The sequence below is a fragment of the Saccostrea cucullata genome, unplaced genomic scaffold, assembly GCF_032062105.1.
Source record: "Saccostrea cucullata isolate Sc308-1 unplaced genomic scaffold, CSIRO_AGI_Scuc_v1 ctg15, whole genome shotgun sequence".
NCBI lineage: Eukaryota > Metazoa > Mollusca > Bivalvia > Ostreida > Ostreidae > Saccostrea > Saccostrea cuccullata.
In genome coordinates this window covers 749,535-767,995 of record NW_026938676.1, presented here as the reverse complement: position 1 = coordinate 767,995, position 18,461 = coordinate 749,535, and the positions used below count along the sequence as shown (strand labels likewise).

Below are 18,461 nucleotides of genomic sequence, written 5' to 3'. Positions count from 1 at the left end.
AATTCTGAATTTCTTGATCTATCACTTCAGATTCTACTGAGTTAAACACAGGTTCATACAAACTACATTTTGTTGGAGCTGCATTATCTACAAATTCTATTTTGCAATTTTCAAGTGTCTGTAATATATTTTTATCTGATGTAATTTTTTCCCATTCTTTGGAAAAATATGTCAATCTACCTGCATAAAATTCAACATTTTACTCGCTAACCTCATCATTTATTGAGTCTTGCGTCCTCTCATTCTCCCTCGGAATGATCCTCCTCTGTCAGCTTATTACCAATCTTGCTACAATCTTCAATTTCTTTTGCAGTTTTTGAGATATCATCGCCAAATAACCATGACGTGTAAGGTACAGTCTGTGCACACAAATGCAAGTACTCGTATCTTATTTCTGGTTTTATAAGCTCACGTCTTGTCATATTTACTTGTTTGTTTGCATGTCCAAATAGAGCTAAATTGTCTTTGCATTCATCTATAATTTTTCCCAATTTCGTTTTCTGTGTATCATCTAATTCATTTTCCACATTTGCCAACTTGTTCACAATTTTGGCCAGGATGACAGAACCTTTAATAACAGAAGTTTCTATGTTTTGCATTTTCCTATCAATGGTTTTAGCTTCTTGAGATATAATATCCCAAACGAGTTGGTTTGTCTTCACAACTTTCAGACCTTCACAGTTTTCTGGTCTTGCATTATTTTCATCTTTAATCATATCTGAATATTGATCTTCATTCATTCCATTTCTAAACAAATCTGTTATATTTGTAGCCAAAGTCTCATCTATTTTCACATCACACACTTCTCTGCTTTTAAATCTTTTACTCATGTTCTTAAAACGACTTGAATTTTCTTGAACAACTTCTGTGTCCAAATGATCACTATTCCTTTTCCCAGAAGCATTATCTGAATTTTCAACATTATCATCTGTACGCTGAACATTACTACAACTCTCGTCGTATGTCTGATCATCATCGTAACCTTCATAATCATCACATTCTTGAAATTCGTTTTCTATCATATTGATCTTATTGTTCAATGAACCGATCTGTTCATCTTGTTTTTTCTGATTTTCAAGAATTGTATTCAGTATACACATAATTTGATTATCGTTTTGTGTACTACCGCTTATATGGACATCGACCACAACTTTCACAGGTTTTTTCGTTCCGCTGGATCTTGTACCTGTAGCGCTTACCGTACTACCGACAGAACTACCATGTTTCTTAGTCTTTGTTCCCTGAGCCTCAACTTTAGAGTTCTTTTTAGTAACATCGTTACTTTTACATGTTTCTATGTCTACTTCTTCTTCAAAGCAAGCAGTACTCCGTAATTGTTTCTTTTGAATCAACTGTTCCGCCATTTTTACGACTTTATCATAAAGTAGTCGAACTACCGCTTTATGGTAGTCGTAAACACAAATTAGAACTCCCTGAGTTTTGTAGATAATAGTCGTAAAAAACAAAACTCCTCGAGTTTTGTAATTAAGTATATCTTATCAATGTGTCAAACGAAAAAATAGCTAACAATGTTAACTTAGACACGAACTGAAGTTGCTAATTGAAGGGCCACGTCCTTCTTCATTCATAACTCGTACCACACTGAGGTTGCACATGCGTACTACTATCTCACATAATTCCGGAAGTAATTATGACGAAATAGAATTTCTTTGGGACCCTTAACAAGTTTTACAGCAGCTTTAATGAAGCGTTTCATTTCACTCGCGTTTATTGATTCTTTACCATTCATTTTTAATTCAATGTCCCGAATAGCACTTGTTTTCCAGCTTTTCACAATGAAAATATGTGACGAAAGGTGGTCACGTAAAATGTTTTAAATTCATTAAAGATTCATTGAGTGAATGTCAAGCATAATGTGTTATGTTTTCTACGTTGTATGTCATAGAGTTCAGGACATTATTTATTGAACAGCCCTCGTTGTCTAGCTTCAAAGTCATGAAGTCTCAATGTTTTATTGATTCTACTTTACTCTGAGATTTAAATTCTCGTGTAAGTTACGTATGTACGCACAGTCATGTATTCCATCAAGGCATATACAAGTATGCTGTATTTTTGAAACATGATCAAGTAAACTTATCCTGGTGTACATTTTTCAGTGTTTTTGTCAATGATCGAGATATGTTTGTTTAAGTTTGTGATGACATTTTCTATTTCAATTACAAAACAGAATTGGCCCACGAGTTTCGAGTATAGGTAAACATTTCCTCTAATAAGAAATTGTGGTGTCTTTATTATGGCGAACGTTGGGAAGCGACGCTCAATAATAGACTTTCGAGTAAGAATAGAGGAAATTCGGAATGAAATCTGTACATACTTCAGGTAGCCTGTTCTCCCGTCTCATCCTTGCCAAGTGACGCGGAGTGTATGAAGCTATACAAGGACATGGAACCAGACTAATACGTCAGGCAAATTTTTGTGTGAAACCTTCCCAGAATTCCTTGGATAACAGGATTCAATGTGATAATGGCGAATAAATAGATAACATAGAAAACAAAAGGCTTTCAGTTTATAGAAATCTTTAAAAAAGCAACAAGAAAATACTCAATAAAGTCTTTCGTCAAAAATTACACTGGGTCTATAGTTTTAAGAGGACGCCTGGCTGTCTCCGTAAGCTCCTGTCAGCTACTTTACGTTATGTGACCTCAAAGCTAGCCAAGATCTCTCGTGCGATTTGATGTTCAAGAAGTAACTGATCAATATTTCAAGCGTGCTTTTGTTGTATAACTACGCTCGCCCCAACGGTCACGCAGTAAAACATATTATGAGTGAAAAATCCTGGACAGGAACTTCAGAAAACAACACTGATGCCCCCGTGGTAAAACAGTGAAGATTAAACTTTTCTTAAATGCAAATTTAATACATTGGTACCTAAAGTAGGGTATTCTCACTGGAAATACAATTGAAAACTATGAATGTAGGTCAAGGTTAAAGTTTTTTTCATAAGTACGGAAAACACCAAGGTCAAAAGGTCAAGGTAATTGGTATCCAATGAAAGATCTTGCCACAAAGAATGCATATGTGAAGCCCAAGCCCTTACCCTTCATTACAAAGGTTATAACCAAGGTTAATTTTTTTCAAAAGTAGGTCAAACTCCAAGGTCAAAGGATCAAAATTCTTGATATCAAATGAAAGGTCTTGTCACAAGGATTACATATGAAAAGTATTAACGCACTAGCACTAGCCCTAACCCTTCAAAAGTTATGGTCAAGGTTTACCTTTTAAAAGTAGGTCAAACTCCAAGGTCAAGGTCAAGGTCAAAGGGTAAAAGTTATTGGTATCCAATGAAGGGTCTTCTCATTAGGATTACATATTTGAAGTATGAGAGCACTAGTCATTAAAATTCAAAAGTTAGGGCCAAGGTTAAAGTTTTTTCTTTAGTACAGAAATCTCCAAGGTCAAAGTTAAAAGGTCAAGGTAATTTGGCATCCAATCAAAGGTCTTGCCACAAAGAATACATATGTGAAGTATAAAAGCCCTAGCCCTAACCAGGAAAGCAGTAGTCCTTACCCTTCAAAAGTTATGGTCAAGGTTTGCCCTTTAAAAATAGGTCAAAATCCAAGGTCGAGGTCAAAGGGTAAAAGTTATATATTGGTATCCAATGAAGGGTCATCTCACAAAGATTACATATATGAAGTATAAAAGCACTAGCCCTTACGGTTCAAAAGTTAAGTCCAAGGTTTTTTTTTTTCACTAGTACGGAAATCTCCAAGGTCAAAAGGTCAAGTTGTTGGTATCCAATGAAATGTCTTTCCACAAAGAATACATATATGAAGTATAAAAGTCCTGGTATCTACTGTTCAAAAGATACGGCCAAAGTAAAAAATTGGAATTTTTGTTTGAAAGTGGGTCAAACTCCAAGGTCAATAGGTCAAATTTGGTGGTACCCAAGGAAAGGTCTTGTCACAAGGAATACACATATGAAATATGAAAATCATAGCTTCATTAAATCAAAAGTTATGGGCAAGGTTAAAGTTTTTACGGACAAACAGACAGCAGACGGACAGCTAGACAGACGGACGGACATGATAAAAACTACATGTATATACCCCGAAACTTCGTTAACGGGGGCATAACTTACACAGGTCGAGACCACTACCTTATATGGAAGGCAACTTTCAACATGTGACGATATCTTCGTCACACCCGTTCGCCAGTCAAGTAAATGAGTCCGAAAGCATGACACTCTACTACGTGTTTACGATTCAATGGCGACACGTGGTTTTCTTCGGTTTCTGCATAATATTCACGTCGTCACCGGAAAAACCGTAGAGCTTCTTTGTCACTTTTTAAGTTCGAAGTTGAAAGATTACCTTCCCAAGACATTGCTCCATGCTCACATTTAATATTGGTGTTGTTTTATACGATTAATAATTGCTTCGAAAGTTCGAATAATGTGCAAACGCTTTGATGTTTGCATGTACATTAAAAAGTTTTTGATAATATTTAGGGGTTAAATAATAATAGCGCACCTTGTGCTGCTGTCTAAAACTATGTACACGTATATCACGTGAAAAAAACTCAATGCTTTATAATCGACACGACAGCACCTATATGTACGTCTCTTCGAACAATGGTTTAGGCCGATGCATTATATATAAGTTGATACATAAGGCTTTATAAAGCAAATTTTGTAAATGTGAGCTAAGAAATTAAAGTTTATACATCATTTTATATATTTCTTCCATAAATCTCAAAAAAAGAATTGAAAATAAGTTTCCAAGAGACAATTCAAGTTGGCTTTCATTTTCAACACAGCTGAGTACTTGTAATAGCCCACAATGCATTGCGACTCATTCATCAGTGGGTAAAGTAAACAGATAGCTAATTTACATGCAAATTTATTCTGACGTCAGAAAATCTAGTGGTCTCTACCTGTCACAAACAAGCCAACATTTACCTTTTAAAATGAAGCCAGTTTATGTTTTATAGTGTGCCGTGAAATGTTAATAAACAAGTAAACTAGAGTTACCCGCCCACTAAACAGTGCCACGCCGAATTTTCTCGATTTCAGTCATTGACCGCTTTCAGTAAGAAGGATTTATACTATATTATAGAAAATGGCCACGGTTTTGATTGCAATAGATGAGAGCCAGTTTGCAGAAAATGCCTTCAAATGTAAGTATACTTAGTCTACAGCGAAAAAAATATGCAGATGTTTACAATATTGTTTGGCATGATCTAATGATCCATGGTGCGCAACCATAATCTAATGATGGCATTTTGTCATGCAGCTGTTTAACCTAACAAAATACATGTACTCATCGAGTAGAAAAACAAAGCATGGAAAAATGTCTAAATAGGGGCCTACATAGCATTTGACACATCGAAATATTAGTATTTCATTAATACAATCTAACAGCTGTCTTCTAATTCCATGTTGAAAGTTGAAGTCGCTTTCTTGTCCTATACCTGAGTTTTATTGCAAATTGTATCCTTCATTCGGTCTTTGCTTTATTCCTTTGTATCGGTGTTTTATGTAAATTGGGTGTAGTACTGTAAGTCATTTTACGCCTCATGCATGTTAAAGACCCGATTCTGAGCAGGGGTAATATTTAAATTTGTGCACCCTGTAGTAAGTGCGTAGTTTATTTAGGTCGTAGTTTGCACGTGTTTTTGATCCAATTTGAATGATGTATGTAATTACTGATTTTTTTTTGTCTTGTCATCCACGATTCGGGATCGTATAATTTTTGCCCTGCATGTATGTCTGTTTGACCGCAAAACTTTAACCTTAGCCACTTTTGAAAAAAAAAAATGGGACTTTGACTTTCATATCTAGCACCTGTGTATTGAGACAAGACCTTTTTTTCGGGTATCACCTTATTTGACCTCGTGATGTTTATCATGGTGTTGATCTACTTTTACCAAATATTTCCAAGTGCATACATGTACGGGGGTATGTGTTTCACAAACACATCTTGTTTAAATAATGTAAAACTTGATACATTATGTAGTCGTATAGTAATTTTATTTTTCAAAGCTGTAATTAAAACAGCGATGTATGCAATCATATTGGGTTCAGTTAAGATGTCTCTTTGTCCTTCTGTTCGAATGTTTTAAAATATTGAAGTAATGGTAAAGCTATAAGAAATTGAGGTCGCTTTCATGCCAGTCATCAAACTTGCATGTTTCGTATATTTGTTGATACATGAAATTAGACATACATGTATGTCTTTGGGTAATTCAACGTAGAGATTGTATCAATTTGAGTGTGATATTTTTCACCATAAATAGATTTCGATGATGAAAAAAATACTGAAACGGAAATGGTTGTTTAGTTTCGAATAAAACGTTAGACCTACGTTTTTGTTTAAATTCTTAAACACTAAAAAATATTGATTTTACGATCATACAAGTAGTATGAAACTGCCAGTGTACTGGGACTGCACTGAGCTAGTACATGTTGTGTTGAAGACTGCTTAGGATACCTCTCTGGTGACAGAGTTTTGAAACCTTGTCTGTTTATGCTCTTAAATATTGAGACAAGACCTGAAGAATGCACACAGTTGCGGGGGATAGGCGGTAAAGGGTGTAACGTTCGCTTATACATAAGACCTGTATAAGGCAGTAGGTTAATAATGGGAGAGGTGGCATGCCACAGAAGTTGAGGAAGTGCCAGGAAGCAGCAGTACATGTAGAGTGACAGGACCAGAGAAATTCATTGCGGGAGACACCCGTTGACAACAGTTAGTGGTTGTCCAATCAAGAAGAAACCGTTTATATGTACTATAATTGTATATATTGGATTTGGTCAACAAAAATCTGAGTTAACAGGTTAACGAACCTAAGTGTAATGCCTGATGATACAAGTCATATCAACACACACCAAGTTCGGCGCGTTGCACGTTACATTATTTAGTGGCAGCGGTGGGATAACACTTGTCAGTCATCGCAAAGATTTGTAAAGATGTAAATATTGTAAATAGTTAATCATATGCGGGGCGCATATAATCTTGAGAGGAGGGTAGTGAAACGGAAATGGTTGTTTAGTTTCGTATAAAACGTTAGACCTACGTTTTTATTTAAATTCTACACTAAAAAATATTAATTTTACGATCATTACAAGAAGTAGGAAACTGCCAATATACTGGGACTGCACTGAGCTAATACATGCTGTATAAATAAATGCTCAGGATACCTCTCTGGTGACAGAGTTGTGAAACCTTGTCTGTTTATGCTCTTAAATATTGTGATAAGACCTGAATAAGGCACACAATTGCGGGGGATAGGCGGTAAAGGGTGTAACGTTCGCTTATACATAAGACCTGTATAAGGCAGTAGGTTAATAATGGGAGAGGTGGCATGCCACAGAAGTTGAGGAAGTGCCAGGAAGCAGCAGTACATGTAGAGTGACAGGACCAGAGAAATTCATTGCGGGAGACACCCGTTGACAACAGTTAGTGGTTGTCCAATCAAGAAGAAACCGTTTATATGTACTATAATTGTATATATTGGATTTGGTCAACAAAAATCTGAGTTAACAGGTTAACGAACCTAAGTGTAACGCCTGGTGATACAAGTCATATCAACACACACCAAGCTCGGCCGCGTTGCACGTTACATTACTTTGTAAAAATCCCATTGAAAATGTGTATTATTGACAACTTTTAATCTTGCTTTGAAATGCCTTTAAAATATCGTATAGGAAAAATTTTCGTATTCCTCTCGAAATAATCATTTACATGATTTTACATTTGAGGTAATGTGTGTGAAAATAATAGGAGTTGCTTTCGTTTCTTTTCAGGGTATGTAGAAAACTTTCACAAACCTGAAAACGAGGTGATTTTGTTACACGTCATTGAGAACCTTGGAATTACGGACATGAGTAAGTAAATTACTAGTATTTATTAATAATATGTGAGCCTTTCTACTCTAAACAGTCATGACGCACAGGTACCTGACGTTACTTATTTTTCTTTTATTAAAAAAAATGTACCCATATCTAATAATATTACATGTGTATTAGGTATGGGTATATATTTTTCATTAAAAGAAAAATAAGTAACGTCAGGTGCCTATGTCATGACGCTATATTTTTTTTCTGGACACTATAAAATTACAACCGTTCATATGTTGACGGTGCGACCGTTAGTGCGTGCGCAGATACTTATCCAGTTTCCATTTAGATCGGACTCGTCAAACCGCCCGTGACATTCGGTGCGTACAAGACTCTGACGTTACGACGTCGTTTGCATGTTGCTTTACCAAACCAAAGCCTGAACAAGGCTGATTTCAATCAGTTTATGACTATTTTTCTGAAATAAACAGATAACTTAATTAAATCGAGGCAAGTTTATTATTATTTTTTTAACTTTGTCGTTATTCTGGCGAGAACGTGACTTAAGCGTTTGTGTACGAAGCGATGCATTGTGGGTCAAAATTACTGCGGAAAAAAATTCTATGAAGTGAATGTGCAGTAGTCCAAATTTTCTCTTCGCCCAGGCTTTGACGTTAGAGGTCGCAGTTACGAGCGTCGCTTCGCGACGCTCGCTGCGCTCGCTATTATACACGTGTCATATTGTAATTTTCATGCGCCGGGATCGATTTATCGGGGTTGGACATGTATATTGTTTTTGCCTTGTCTGTCTGTCTCTCTGTCTGTCTACTGTCAACTTTAAACCTTCGCCGTAACTTGTGAACCGTGATAGTCTGAGAGATAAAGACATCATATTTGGTATGCTTACTCCACAAATTAAGCTTTTTCCATTAAAACCAAGATTAATGACCTTGTGACCTTGACTGTGACCTTCATGCTAAAAATAGCTTTTTCGAACTTTCGCCATAACTTTTGAACCATGAGAGATAGGGACTTCATATTTGCTATGCATACTACACTAATAAAGTTCTTTCAAATGACACCAAAGTCAATGACTTTTGAACTTGATTGTGACCTATATATGCAAAAACCTTTTTTTTCAAACTTTGTTAATTGCCGCCGTGCGCATCGTGTTTCACAAACACATCTATAACAGTTGTATTTACTAACACCCGGTAAACTAAAAAAATACAATATGACACTTTCTTTCTCCAACAAATTTGGAAACAACAAGATGTAAACATTTTAAAGTTTATAGCAACTTTATGCATGTTAGCATGTTCAGTGTGTAACAACTGTGTGTCTTTTCAGCTTTTTATGAAAATCTAGAGCGATCGAATATTAACACAGTTCGTATCTTTTATTGAATAACGGTAACAACAACAAAAACAATGTTTAATTATACCTGGCTACGGTGTAATTTCTCCTTTTGTTAACAATAAACACATTAGTATGATTTCATGAGAGACAAGAAGAAAGAGAGTAAGTTATTCTCTACAGGTCCAGCCCGGTATATGGAGTTACAGAGGGAGGCCAAACAAAAAGCCGAGGCCCTGAAGGAAAAATACGCCGCCATGTGTCAGGGACTCGGGGTAACGTATGGTTAACTTATTAAGCAAACCTGTATTATTAGTATTATTATTATATACATGTACATATATGTATTGCAATTGAATACTTTTTGTATCTGTAATAAGCATATTATTACTGACAAAAGAGAAGAAACACGTAAATAAGGTAATTTAGAGACAGTGTCTCCGATTTAGAAAAAAAAATTTAGCATTCACAGATCTGGAAAGGGGGGGGGGGGGCAAAAGAGGGGGCACTTTCAGAGGGGCAAGTGGGGCCAAACGGAGTTAAGGTATAAATTTCATTGCAAGAGCTCCAAAGCTACCTGACATATTGTCCAAGAATTAAAGTTTTACACAAGGAATGAATGAGTTTTTGTCCTTTGCACCTAAAAGTCAACTTGTGTCTTTTTCAGGCCACAGGGAGTTGTTCATATGTAAAATTTCATAGCAAATACTCAAAGGCTCCTCGAGATATAGCGCGGAAACGAAAGTGTTACAGATAGAACGACAGACGGACGGACTGACTGACTAACTAAAACACCCAAATTGATATCCCCAACTTTCAGTAAAAGCCGGGGACAAAAATATCTGTTTATTTAATGACATATATTTGAATTGCTGAAAAATATTAATCATTTTGAAAATTTAAAAAGAATATGTATTTTTAAGTGAAAAAATTGGTTAATGGGTGCTATGAGCATTTTGATTTTAGCATGTATTTTAAAGACGATGTGGCCTTGTATTGTTTCAGTTGAAAAGGGATGATTTCGTATTGTTTTACGGTTGTATGAGGGATTTTACAGCCATGTCTTATCTCACTACACATGTGACCTACTTATGGTATTCAGGCTGATGCACATTCCTAGTGTACAAAGAAAATTTCTTAAGGACAAAGCAATGTCATACTGTTTATCAATGCAAACATGGGGTTTAGAATTTTTTGTTAGATAAATGACATTTCAGATCATATTATCATTTTTAAATATTTAGATTTACCGATTACGGAATTTAATGAAACAAAAGTAGTGCTTTAAATATATATATACAATATTTTTACATATGTACTTGGTTTGGTATATGTCTCTATACTACATGTATATTTCAGCTAAAATTCTTTCGTTGTCAGTACGCAAATTCCTATGTAATTTTGCTCTTTGTATGATTTTTCTATTCTGCCTACTACATGTGTATGGTAGTTATAAACGTTTCCATGTGTTTTTTCCCGTATGTATATTTTTGTAAATATTCCCTTAAATAACATTCAGTGAATGTAAATATTTACAGATCATACTTGTCGTATACTTTGCTTAATTAAGAAATCTTTGCAGTTTCAAGCCGACATCCGAATCAAAACATCTGACAAACCGGAGCACGCCATTGTGGACATTGCTGAAAAAGAGAAGGTGACGTATATAGTTTCCGGAAGTCGAGGAATGGGCCTAATCAGACGGACAATACTGGGCAGCACCAGCGACTTCATCCTCCATCACGCCCACTGCCCAGTTCTAATCTGCAAGAGCCAGTAAATCAGAATCCATTTGTATGTAATCATCTGTATTGTAAGCTTATGTATCCAGATGTATGTAGGAGTTAAAATCTGAATTATGTGTGCTATACATGTATTTTGTTATATGGGCTAAGCATTTGGAATGCTTGAAAAGAATTAGTGTCATCTTTCAAAAAAAAGAAGAGAATGAAATTTGCATGCACACGTTTTTAATTCTTGCATAAAATGCTTTAAAAAAATAATGTTGTCATTTTATTTTACTTTATTTTATGTTATGATATGCCAAGCACAAAAACTGAAAAACTGTGCTGTTTCCTTTTAAACTATTATTTTTGAATTCAAAACTTCAAATTAAGGGAGTGGAAGTAATAGATGAGCAAGCATAGTAACATTGAGATATGGTGTTGTGAAATACAGATCTGCATCTAGATCAGATACAGAAGTTTTTGTGTTCATATACATTTACATATTAATGGATTTGTTAAAAACAAATGGTTGTTTAGACATTTCATTGTTTGGAGATATGTAAAGTACTATACATGTAGTAGTTGTTATGGCATAATATATTGACAATGTCAAATCATCATAATATTTTAGTTTAGATTTTGTGTAAACATATACCAGTATACCAAATTTATTCAGAAGCAATGAATTGATTATTTTTGAAAGTGTAAAAATACTTGATATCTTGTTAATTCAAAGAAGCCGTATAGAACTTTCACAACTTTGTCATTCCAGCATTTCAAAGGAAGTTTCAACTTTAATGTCAAAGAATTGTTTAAAAAAAATTTTTTTCAAATTGACCAAGCTTTGTGGGTTGTATGTAAACATGCAGTTTAAATGTACATTTTTTTTTTTTTGTTTTTAGTCAACTGCATTTAAATGTCAAGGACGAACTTTACATTGTTTTCTTTTTTTTCAACTTTTTTTTATATGTATGAAGAAATTGTTCTCCATCAAATATATTTACTCAATCACAATGATATTTTGTTTTTATCTAATACATTTTAATAAATGTGAACTGAATTGCCTTTTCTAAAGTGTATTTTTTTTCTTTCTATCCGACGATATATATCAAATACAAAAGATCATTACATTTACAAAAATATTTAATTCACTAGTAACAAACACAAACATGACACCTGAATGAACCTTGTGCTTTAGATAAATAGCTGGACGTTTTATGAATACGTCTACCCGACATATCGCTTTCTCTACACTCAGGATCCCGGGGACATTGATCACATGGAAGGCCCTAGACCGGACACTTAATTCTAGAAGACAGCAACTGCAATGTCTCGATTGTCCTGCAGAAGACATCGATACTTAAAGTCCCCAGCAATTGGGCCCAATTAAGGATCGTTTCTGTTAAGGACACTTTATTTTATTTCTCGTTAATCAGTTGTTGATGGAGAGATTGAATGAACAAATCATTTTCATCGAAAATAGAGTTAATCCTCTAATTCAATAAAGTAATGTTAGATGAAATTGCTTTTTCGAAGAAATGGTATAAATGACTGTTGATAATCAATATTTTGCAATATTCAATTCACGGAAATGCATTTTCTTTATTTTTGCAACTCTTGATCGAGCAATATACGAGTACATATATATGTACAAAAGTGAAGTGCTCTAAATCAGACATCTCATACCTAAAGTTTACTAGTCCAATAAAAGTTTATACAGAGTGAACCTTTGTCCTGAAACGGATAGGAAAGCATGAATAGTATAGATTTAAGTTTTTTTTAAAAGTCAGTCAACCATTAATAAATTTTTGTGCGCTTTCGAGACCATGACTGCGTGGTTTAAAGAGGCAGTTTATTATCTTTGGATTTCGACGTTAAATTTTATCTGTAAAATTCTGTGAAGTATGTTCGTCACTCCATCTGAATTTTAAAATTCAATAGTAGTTAAATTAGCTACTGTTTCGCTTAGCTTCTCTAACCCTAGAATTCCCTCTGAATGATGGCCACAACTGCGGGCAAACTGCATGCACCTGACTTTAACTTGAAAACTGGAAAATGTAAAAATATTATGCAGGATGCATGGCTAGTAATATAATAAATCGTTCCAGATGTACTTCTATATTACAAACTAATCATTTAGACAACGAAAACCTACAGTGTATTTGAGGACTTTATAGGAGATAAATGGGTTACAGGTAGTTCAGAACTGTAGCTCTCCGAAAAAAATATTTTGACAGTCTCCGGTCTATCAATAATATATATATTTTCGGAGAGCTACAGTTCTGCAGCTAGGTTACAGGGTGAAATAACTGGAGATAACGAACAGTATTCAATATCAAAGTCCATAAAACAATACAAAGACGGACCTCCGAAACATCAGATGTGGGATCAGAGATGAAGATGACAACAACGATCGATACCAACAACAATCAAATATAAATCTGTAAACATGTTATAGCACGGACCTTCCGGAAACCCCAATTGTGGATTCAGGTGCCGAGGAGGTGTAAACATCCCTTGTTGACCGGTTACGACCTCCCAGGGCCCTATGTATTGGTCAAGGATACATTTCATAGTCAATTTTAATGTAGAAACTAGGACCTTACAGTTTGTATGCAACACGTCAGCCAAAATACGACCCAGTGATAATTTGTCGAACAAGGCCACTTTATAACAACCATAGAATTTACATGTATGATATCCTGACTTTAATCGCGATTGGTAAAATCCCATTTACATCAACTGACCTCTGAGTAGTGTCTTTTATTAATTTTCAATCTGAAGTTGAAAATGAATGTAATCATTTTCAACTTCAGATTGAAAATTAATAAAAGACAGTACTGTGCTTTGGCTTAAAAAATTGATCATACTCAGGGCAAGTTCTTGAGTGTGTGGAATAAGTTGCATGGTAGAGTAAACACCATATGCAAGGAATAGGATATTACTGCATAAATACAAATGAAACGCTGGGGTCACCTCGTTTGTCTTACAATTTAGATTTAGTTGGTAGTTGACTTTACTGTCTATAATCGGTAAAACTTTTAAATAAGAAACAGATGTGACGGACTCTGGGAGATCTTTTATTTCAAGTTATTTGGATATATCGAGTTGACAACAGAATGAAAATAACTACATGTACAGTGTATTGTTAATTGATAAAACATCATCGATGTATCTGATTGTCGAATTGAAGGCTACAGCAAGTGTTTTCTTCTCGTATTAATATTTTTTTTAAAATAAATTCAGAATCGTAGGAATATTAAAAAAAGAGAAATATTGGTGTTTATCAGAAATCCAACAGTATGTTGGAAAACTTGGTCTCCGGAAAACTACATATAATTGTTGTCAAATTGAACTACAGCATTCTTTAAACATCACCTTCAGAGTTCTTATGTGTACAATCATAATGATTTTTAACGAAGTAGTTTTGTTGCTTACCAATCACTAGAATGATATAAAAACTTCCAAGTTCTCTTTTGTTGAAGATGCTGTTGTCTTAGATGATATAAAAATACTAGTTTTATTGTATTCTTCAAGGACTGGTTGAATAAAGTGTTGAAAAGTCGAATTAATTTTTGTGTGAAAATATTGATCTCAATGGTGTACCTTTCAATCAGATCAGTTTTTCTCCCGTGTGTAGCTGCATCCCTGTGTATCAATTCCTTTTTTAATTGAGGTACCGTCCAAGTGATATAGCGCGACGCCATCGTTTACATCGGATTCAAACGCACAGCTAACCACCGATAGAAATCAAGCGTCTCGCGGTGATTGTTTACCATTTTAATGTTTTTTAAAGTTCTTTAGAGTTTTTGAGGATCTACATCTGATTTAAACCACTTCTAGAATATGCTGTAGCACAGTACTCTTGAAGGAGTTTCTCCTTTTCAGCAGTTAATATTTTTGTAAGGAGTAAAGATCACGGATTTGTAGAACATTTGCTGGACCCGGCAATGTAGCTTTGTTTGTACAGATTTTTATAATTATAGTTTATTATAATTATAGTTTATTTAAGGTAGGACCAAATAGATAGGTGAAATTTTTCCTCAAATTCAATTTTTCTGAAACTTTGATATTTTGTTCTTGGATACAAAATCTCTCTTTATACATGATATGAAAGAAATTCAACCGCACATTTTTTGCCCACATAGTCTGAAATATGGCCTATCAGACCCCTGTAAGAAGATTGCAAAATCAGATATTCGACTTGAGAATGAGCCTTATTTTAGAATTTTCAATTGATCTATTGCAAATTTGTGTAATACTTTCAATAAAGATAACCTTTTTATTACTTTAAATCAGTAAGTCACATTGATACTGGAAATTTGGGTAAAATATTAAGTAAAATAGAACATACATTGTATCAGAAACTGAACATTCACATGTAAATATCCGACAGTTTATGTTTTCTTAAGAGAAAATGTATGATTCAATTTTTACAAAAAATCAACAGAATGATTCAAACGGGTCCTAGAGTAAAATGTGTAAAAATAAAGAAAATTGAACCGGTGGTTTAAGATATTTTGGCGATTAAAAAAAATTCAATGGCAAAAAAAATGAAAGATTCAGAAGATGACGTCACAATATTTGACCTTTGACCTCGTGATATGACCTTGAAATTTGTAGTACATGAAGAATGGAGACTCCTTATATATGTGTCCAAATATCTCCCCTCTACTATTTATGGAACAAAAGTTGCACTGCATTTTATAACAGACTGTTACATGCTTGTTTATTGCACTTAGATAGCGTAAACACATTCCAAAATGTCCCAAGTGACCAATATATAGGATTCTCTGATTTTTTCACAAAATATAACGCAAATATGCCAAAACTTATTATTTTTCTTTCAGGGATCATTCATTGTTGTCAATATAGTAATATTATTCTTTTTTCCTCCAGTAATTTTTAGCTCACCTCAACGAAGTTGGGGGGGGGGGGGGCTTATGTGATACCCTCGGCGTCGGCGTCCCAGGTTAAGGTTAAGTTTTTGTCTCGCCTGCGACGAATGTCGCGAAGCGAGACATAGCGACCATAGATTCCGTCGTCGTCGTCGTCGTCGGCGTCCAACTTTTGGTTAACCCAAATGTCAAAGTTTTATAAACTGCAATAACTTTCTCAAATTTTATTCAGTCTTCTTGAAATTTGGACACAATATTCAGTATGGATAAAAATTTATATCCCAAGTATGATTTTGAAAAAAAAAATTCAAATTTTTCCGTATTTTTTCCTTAAGTTGGACTTAGTTTTTTCATGATAATTTATGGTGAAGACCTATATTCCAGCAACTATAAGTTATAGGGATATGATAATTAGTCAGTGGATACATCATGGGTAACCACAAACGTCAGTACCAGAATTAGGGCATGATGATTTGTCATTGTACAGGTTATAAGTAACCAACAACATCAGTACCAGAATTAGGTCATTTTGACCTACATTTTTCTGCATGAATGACTTTGGTTAAATTGATAATGGAGGTTCATATTTCAGCAACTATAACTTATAGTGGCATGATAGTTAGTCAGTGGATACATCATGGGTAACCACAAACATCAGTACCAGAATTAGGTCATTTTGACCTACATTTTTCTGCATGAATGACTTTGGTTAAATTGATAATGGAGGTTCATATTTCAGCAACTATAACTTATAGTGGCATGATAGTTAGTCAGTGGATACATCATGGGTAACCACAAACATCAGTACCAGAATTAGGTCATTTTGACCTACATTTTTCTGCATGAATGACTTTGGTTAAATTGATAATGGAGGTTCATATTTCAGCAACTATAACTTATAGTGGCATGATAGTTAGTCAGTGGATACATCATGGGTAACCACAAACGCCTGTACCAGAATTAGGTCATCTTGACCTACATTTTTCCGCATGAGTGACTTTGCATAAATTTATGGTGGAGGTCCATATCTCAGCAACTATAACTTATAGTGGCATGATAATTTGTCAGTCTACACATCATAGGTAACCAACAATATCAGTACCATAATTAGGTAATCTTCACCTACATTTTCTGCATGAATGACTTGATACATATACAGTGGATTTGATTTCAAAATGCAAGTTCAAATTATTGCGACTCATAACACGTTGTGTAAACCATTGTGGTTTGCTATGAACTACTAACACAAACATATGATACAGTGTTTTTAAAGTGTACATAGTATTTCCAGCAGTTATTCGGAGAAACTTAAAGTGGACAAAAAACAATCTATCTCTTGTGAATAATATGAAATATGGAAATTTTAAACTGTACAGAAGATATTTAACCTACATGATGCATTTGGATCCTACCTACTCTTGTGAATAATATGAAATATGGAAATTTTAAACTGTACAGAAGATATTTAACCTACATGATGCATTTGGATCCTACCTACTTTTCTGTTTACCAGTTGGCATATGCAGTGCATTACACATTGACTAAGAGGAAAATGTTGTGTTCATCAGTATGCAAAAGTTATATATTAAATCCATATAAAATATACCTATAGTCAGTCCAGATAGAAACGTTTTACAGTTCTTATTAAGTCCATGACAATATCTCTTTAAAAACCAGCAAAATGACTCGATCCACTTTTTGAGTTATTCCTTCTGAAATGTCAATAAATGCTTCAGTTTATCAGACAATCATTTCTTACTAACCACAGCGACAGCAGGCGAGACACAGGGTTGCGGGCAACCCTTACGTACTTTTTTGGAGCAGTTTTCTTTTTAATTACTTCTGTGTCCTATACTGATTAGACATGCATGGAAGATGGTTTTAGTGTGTTTTATTGTACCAGACAAAGTTTCAGATGCTGCAATTTCAGCAAAGGAATTACCAGGTTAATGTTTTTGGAGCAGGTTAACATTATTGGTGCAGTTTTTGGTGTGGGTTTCATTTCCAAGTAACTTTAAGCCCTATGTTGACCAAACTTGCATGGATGATACATCTACGGATGCATACTACTTGGCTTGCTTCGGATGCTGAATCTGACCTACATTTTCCAGTTGAGTGAACAGGTTAAAGTTTTTGGTGCTGGTTTCATTTCCAAGTAACTATAAGCCCTATGTTGACCAAACTTGCATGGATGATACATCTAAGGATGCATACCACCGGGCTTGCTTCGGATGCTGAATCTGACCTACATTTTCCAGTTGAGCGAACAGGTTAATGTTTTTGGTGCAGGTTTCATTTGCAAGTAACTTTAAGCCCTATGTTGACCAAACTTGCATGGATGAAACATCTAAGGATGCACACTACCAGGCTTGCTTCGGATGCTGAATCTGACCTACATTTTCCGGTTGAGTGAATAGTTAAAAGTTTTTGGTGCAGATTTCATTTCCAAGGAACTATGAGTTCTTTAATGACCAGTCTTGCATAGATGATACATCTAAGGATGCATACTTCTAGGCTTGCTTCGGATGCTGAATCTGACCTACTTTTTGTGGATGAGTGAAAATGTTAGTTTTGATGCATGTTTCATTTCCAATAAACTATGAGCCCTATAATGAGCAAACTTGCATGGATGATACATCTAAGGATGCACACTAATGGACTTGCTTCGGATGCTGAATTGGA

The 18,461-nt window shown here is 34.8% G+C and overlaps 1 protein-coding gene across 1 annotated transcript; it reads left to right on the top strand.

Moving 5' to 3' along the window:
- Positions 1-4,979: 4,979 nt before the first annotated feature.
- Positions 4,980-11,437, top strand: LOC134250883 (uncharacterized). Its single transcript, XM_062733240.1, has 4 exons — positions 4,980-5,136; positions 7,766-7,846; positions 9,338-9,429; positions 10,737-11,437. Exons 1-4 carry the CDS (start codon positions 5,079-5,081, stop codon positions 10,932-10,934), a joined length of 429 nt encoding a protein of 142 aa, XP_062589224.1. The 5' UTR covers positions 4,980-5,078; the 3' UTR covers positions 10,935-11,437.
- The last annotated feature ends 7,024 nt before the right edge of the window (positions 11,438-18,461 follow it).